The 6463-nt window shown below is 39.5% G+C and overlaps 1 protein-coding gene across 2 annotated transcripts in view; it reads right to left on the reverse strand.

Moving 5' to 3' along the window:
• LOC102310166 (integrin alpha-5) overlaps window positions 1-6463 on the reverse strand; it is a 59407-nt gene that overhangs the window by 12433 nt on the left and 40511 nt on the right. For both annotated transcript variants that reach the window (XM_005933476.3, XM_042222900.1), the window contains one exon: window positions 3391-3458. In XM_005933476.3, coding sequence (XP_005933538.1) covers window positions 3391-3458 — 68 coding nt within the window. The remainder of the gene's footprint in view (window positions 1-3390; window positions 3459-6463) is intronic.

Genomic DNA, 6463 nt, shown 5'->3' on the forward strand with positions numbered 1-6463 from the left:
ACATACATATATATATATATATTCAAAGTGAAAAGTAATCAGTGAATTCACAAGAACTTTCTGTTTTATAAATTCAGGACAGTCTCGGGAATGAGCTACCAAAACTTCTTCTGTAATTTGACATATTTATTTTTTTAATAAAAGCCCAGCATGTCATAGTAATAGATTACAGCAGCATTTCTTTATCATGCGGAGAAACTGAGATGTACTGTTGAAATTATCACAGGGATTTAAAATTAAGATCAAAGTGGGCTGTGTGTGGTCCACAGTGAATTTGACATGCCTTTTTTAAATACACAGATATCATATATGATAGATGATTGTATAATAATGCCATCTTACCATAGTATAGTGAAGTCCTAAGTACATCCTTATACAGCCACTTGCATGGTGTCAGACTCATTTTCTGGCTTTTGGTTCCCTTGACTTTCACAGGCCATTTATTATTCCGTCTTGAAAAGCTAGTTTATTTACTGCAATCAAACTGACTGAAAACAGCAGCTTTTACACACAGCTTCTACGCCAGCAGAGTTCACTTTTCCTTCATTTCCAGATCTATGTCAAGTCACTGGGTGCAGGACATGACCAACGTGGCCCAAAAGAAGGTAAAATGTAATGAAAAGCAGGGACGTAAAGTCTTTCCACACAATGAATCTTTGTTTCAGTCTGTCCCCAAAGGCCATTTTCTCCGACATATCTGTCCATGAGTGACATGGGAAATGACCCAAATCTGATCACTGTGATTTGTCTCAGGAAACCGACCCCCACCTTATTCTTCGACTTCATAGTGACACCCCTGTGTGCAAACACATTTTCAGAGAAGTGATAAATCCACTCGACACCCTTCAACTCTGGCCCTCCCCCATCAGCTACACTTGGCAGTAGTAAATTCACGTTTCTATTGAGCAGGAAAGGAAGAAAGGAGCGTGGCTGAAGGTTGGAACCGGGGTTCATCTTTCACTCCATTCCCCCCCGCCCCCAAAAAAGGGGTCTGGACACAGTGACCCCAAACTAAGTAAGACGACACCCAGATGATTTTAATTAACCTTGGGCAAATTTAGCAAATGCAGAGGAAGCAACTCTGATCCCACAAACAGCAGACTCTCACCGATGCCAGGAATGGGCAGGAATCAGCAGCTCACAGCTGACACGTTATACTACACTGACTTCGCTGGGAAAAATATAACAGTGGATCATGAAGCTCATAAAAGCATAATTAAAGCCAGAGGATACAACTAAAACACCAGCGACAGACCTTTAGGTTATAAATCTTAAACATCCCACTGTTTGCAAATTCTTGGCAAAGAAGGGAAATCGCTGTGTCCTACAGTCAGTGAAGGGAAACTGTGTTTTAGTGGAAGTGCTGAATCATTCCAAGTTTGGTCCTGTGGCAGCTCCAAATGCAGATCTTTGACTTTTCATGGGAAACTTTTAGCACTGATTGTATTTCTACAGCTAAGAGAAATCACATGGGCATGTAATGCAAAACAGTCCACATATCAGAGCTGGCAGGCTGGGAGGAGAAAGTCTGGAGTGTGTGTTCGCTTTGTGAATGGGCTGAGGCACAGCCAACTATCTGGCTGGAGCCTATTCAGCAACAAGGATTCAGGATTAATATACAATGATATGTTATTGTGCCAAGAGCTAGGAGTCATTAGTCTAGATCTTTACCCCAGTGCACGCATGTTCTGAGCTGTAAACAACCTCCTATTCTTCCTCAGTGAGGGAGAGGGGGATGTGATCATGTCTGACAGCGAAAAAGACTGACAAGCTGGAGTTCGTGAAACATGTAAGCTCATTCAGTTCTGCAGTGGATCCAGATCACGTTCTTTAACCCTCCGAGGTCTGAGTCATCGATGACACTAACCTGCCTAACCTGAACCCTGCATGGTTTTATATGTAAATATATACTGATTGTGCCGGGTTAGGGTTGAGCTCAGGTTTAGGGTCATCGCCAAGATACCCAGACCTCAGACACTGGTGGAGGATTCACTCTGTGTGTATCAGGCTTATATCTTCATATGTTTTTCCTTAACTTCTTTAAATAAATGACTATTTTATAAAGAACTATAGAATTAGAATTATAAAAATTCAACCCAGACCCTAATCTGCATCAAAATATGTTGTTTTTTTAAATTTTACAAAATTATTTTTCCCCAAGTCTTGACAATCAGGAAACAGAGAAACAAACAAAGAAATGATTCTAAGTGAAACACTTTCTGAAAAACGTAGGGAGGGTCGGGTTAGGGTGTTAGGGTTATCACCTGTGACGAGTAAGACCTCAGAGTTAATTGATGGCTAAAGCCTTTATTTTATGTTTTGCTAAGAATTTGTGATTTGATTAGATAAATAACTTCGAAATTTGCATGAAGTTTAATTCTGTTACCACTTTTTTTCCTGTGTGTCCAGTTATTTAGTACTTAGTAACATAAAACCAGAGGACCTCCATTCCCATGTTTTCTGTCTTTCTACACTGAAACTTTCAAAGTAAATTAAATAAAATAATTCAAACAAATATAACTGTTGAGCTTTTAACATGCACCAAACAACCAATCTATGGCTTGGTTATCATTTAAGTCACAGGTTAAATGACGGTTTGTCAGCAACAGTGTTACTTTTTAAATGAAGACTGAAACATTTAGGCGTTACAGTCTTCCTATTAAAAGATTTCCATTTGGGGATTTATTTCAGATGAGTCAAAGTAAAAGAACAACGGGTGGAACCACATCTACACCTGTCCCAAACCCTTCGCCAATAACAGGGGTTTTTCTTCTTTGCTCGTTTGCTTGCTGGGAATTGTCTGACTGTATAAATGGATATTGCTATTATAGTTTTGTTCGTGTAAAACAGTTTAAAAAGAAACAAGCCTTTAAAACTGCAGTATTTATATGTATTTAGTTCATATGCGAACTAGTCATGATACTACAGAAAATGAGCAAATGATCATTTTCCCCAAGTTCACTATTTTACCATCTTTCAACTCCTTGTTTTGGTTTTAAGGCCTGAAAACTGTGTCGAATTCTGTGATTCACTCTCACCACTCTTATCTACTTTGTATTACGTTACAACTGGAAGTGTTTTATTCTTTGCTTAATTCCCATCGCCGCATGGATAGTGTTAGTAAGTTAACATAATGGAGCTAAAAGACGAGTGAATGCTGGATTTGCATTAGCTACGCAGCCAGGAGCAAGATTACTAACAGCTTAGCAATATTGACTTCATCAAATGACAACATGTCGACTTCTGTTGGTCTTCCTGGCTGCAAAAAGTCGAAGCTTTTCTTGGAATAATTAGAATTGTTGTTGCGTGAGGGACAAAACTATGGCAGTTTAGCTTCAGGTGGCTAGCGGTTTTAACTTGTGTTTATTGGATCAGGTGGTTTCCTCTCACCCATAAACAGCCAGCTTTAGATCTGGGACACAGATGTTGTCATCTCCACAATCGAGCTGAATCTGGGCCTGAAAAAAAAAAAGACAGATATAAATGGAATAAATAGGAGCAGTAAGTTAGATTTGGTTCCTTGTAAAATCAAAAGGTACAGGGAGAGAAAAGCTCTGGAGGAAGTGGGTGTTGACAGAAGCCAGAACAACAGATTTGCGATTTAATGAAAGGATAAGAGAGGATACAGACTATACATATCCTCTATATACACACAAAAAACTGTAACAATATTTGCATCTACCAGATGCTGGGAAGTTGTGAGAAAACATGACCCTTTAATGTCTGTAGGGTAAAAGTAATACGTGCCTTACACGTATGTGGGAAGGAAGAAAAGGGAGAAGGGAGAAAATATGGTGGTGGAAGGTTTAAGAGAATCAAAGGATAGTAATTCCATCTTAACAAGTATTACATTTTTGTGGGAAAGTCTTTTTCAAAAACAGAGAAAAGCTCATATTTTAAAGGCAGTAGGGATTAATCTGCCCTTTAGTCTTACGTGACAGATGACCACAGTACAAGATAAATGTTATTTGATTTAGAAGTATAGTTTTTCTTTAACGTGCCCTTGAGCATTTTGCTTTATTCCCTCCTTTCTCCCTTTTTTCTGTCTTCTCTTCTCTGTTCTTCCATGTAGCTTTACTGTCATCGTAGCTGTGGCATGTCTCTCCAACATATGGGAATCATTAGATTCCCAAAGAATGCAACAGAGAGCAAAGAATCAGCCTGGCAATGGTTAACAGTGTCTCAGTGGAGATCCCTGCTTCAAGTTCCTAGTTTTACATTTATTTAGGACCCAAGATGCTATCGGCCATTTAATAACAAACATGCTTGAGTCTAAATGCTATGCAGGTATACACTGTACACTTCTAAGCGTGAAGTCTCTTCCTGTTAAAACTCCCCCACAGTCACCTGTGTTCGCTAATATGAGTTCATTTCGACCGGCACTGGATTTATGTGCACAGACATAGAATTGGAGGATGGATGCAGAGCATAACAGAACTTCCCCTTCATCTGTTTTGGTTCCAGCTGTAATAAAATTTAGCCAAGACCATGTAGTCAAAGTTCTTCCCATCTGCAGTATTTTATACTTGGCAGCATGGCTCTGCTCTGGGAGATTCCTGACTCAATGACAACAGATATGACACTGATAGAGGAGAAGCTGAGGTGGAGGTGGGTGGTAAAGCAGCTTGCAGATGTGCAGAACATTACAATGGCAAAGTGACCTTTGACCTTATGCAACTCAGTTCTTATGTGGGTAAGAACTGAGTTTAACTGAGCTGCTGTAATTATAGTTGCCTAAAATAAGTTACCATCCACGTGCATTGATAAAATTCATTCATGTAGTCCATCCATCCATTTGCTTTGGCTTATCCAGGTTGCAGCAGCCTAAGCAGACACCTCCCTCACATTCTGATAGTCTACACTCTTTGAGATCTTTGAGTTTGGCCACTTACAACTAAACACAGCTGCTTGATGGCCCAGTACTATATTGCGATTCTTTATTGTTTTCTACATAAGTACTCTGGGCCAGCCTTATATACTGGGAGTCATGAGAGGGAAGTTAGAAAGCAAGCAACCTTAGGTAAGACGTAGGGTCAGAGAATTAGGTCAATATCAGCCAACATGTGTGAATGTGGTTAAAAAAAGAGTGGAATCATTGTCTGATTTGGCCTGTTGACTGTTTGTGTTGGTGAGTGCAGTGCTGCTTATGGGGCGTCGCTGTGACTGCACCACTGAGAATAACATGCTCTGTAATACACTTACTAAGATCAAGTGATGAGCTCTAACCTATAATCTCTTCCTTCTAAAAACTCTTCATCTGTCGTTCACTTTCATCTCTTGATCCTCACAAATGTAAAGCATGTTTCCCTCCAGCTCTTAAAGGAGCAGGCTATTCTACTGCCATCAACTTCATGTTACAGTGAAAACTCCAAACAGCATCACAATTAGATCTGGCATAAGTTCAGTTTCAAAACAATTTACTGGAAATTAATGACATGTGTCATAACCATTGACCCAAGCGACATTATACAAAAGAGAAGATCTTAACCTCCTGAAGTCCTCATCGTCAACAACCCTAACCTTAACTCTCATCCCAGATAAAAAGTTTTTATGAAATTGATTTCCCAAGTCTTGGTAATCAAGGACAAAGAGATATAATCATTTTCGCAAACACTGTTTTTCTCCAAAATATAGGGTTAGGCTTAGACCTCAGAGGGCTAAAACTATATGCCGTCAACCCTTCTTTAAATGCAAATACAATATACATGTTTCATTTTTTGAACTGCAAGACCTTTAAGAGCACATCAACAGCTTGGAAATGTACTGAAGAGACACATTCATCTGGACCCAAACACAAAGTCTCATAATGGTTTGGATAGAAGGTCTTTCTAGCTACGACAGCAGATAAGAGACTAATTCTGCTCCAATGGACGTCTGACTCTTTCCCCAACACAAAAACAATGATGATAAAATGAACTCATTAACTGGACTAGTCATTGACAGCTCAGCAGACTGTGTCATTCTCACTAAACATTGTAATATAACAAAGCAATTACAGAACAGAAATTAATTAACTGGATATTAGTGAAAAGCCATTAAAACAGTGAATAATGAGCTCTGACATCATTTCAATTTTCTGCAGTATCCCTGTAGTTGCTGGTGTGGTTGTTGTGGGCTATTGTACTGTCACCACATCCAGCAATGTTCTAACGTGAAATGCATGGCAACATCACTGAAGCATTATCAAGTTTATCAACGGCCTTTACGCTCTGATTAAGTGTCCTGTAGTCCTGCAGTTTACTATATATAAGCCTGTCTGGACGCAGTAAAAAGCAGTGAAACTGATTCTGTCTAGAAAGACGTAGCAGCAAATCTGTCCACAGCATTAGTGTCTATGGGTACACAGCTCATGGCAATTACTGACAGCTGATTAGATTGCCAATAGATAATTGGCAAACCTTCTGGAGGAAACCTGGTCTTGTTAGGAGAGACGGCATCCATGGAGCAACTACTTTGCTCCATG

This window comes from Haplochromis burtoni, unplaced genomic scaffold, assembly GCF_018398535.1.
Source record: "Haplochromis burtoni strain Fernald_Lab_line unplaced genomic scaffold, NCSU_Asbu1 Contig_97, whole genome shotgun sequence".
Taxonomy (NCBI): Eukaryota; Metazoa; Chordata; class Actinopteri; order Cichliformes; family Cichlidae; genus Haplochromis; species Haplochromis burtoni.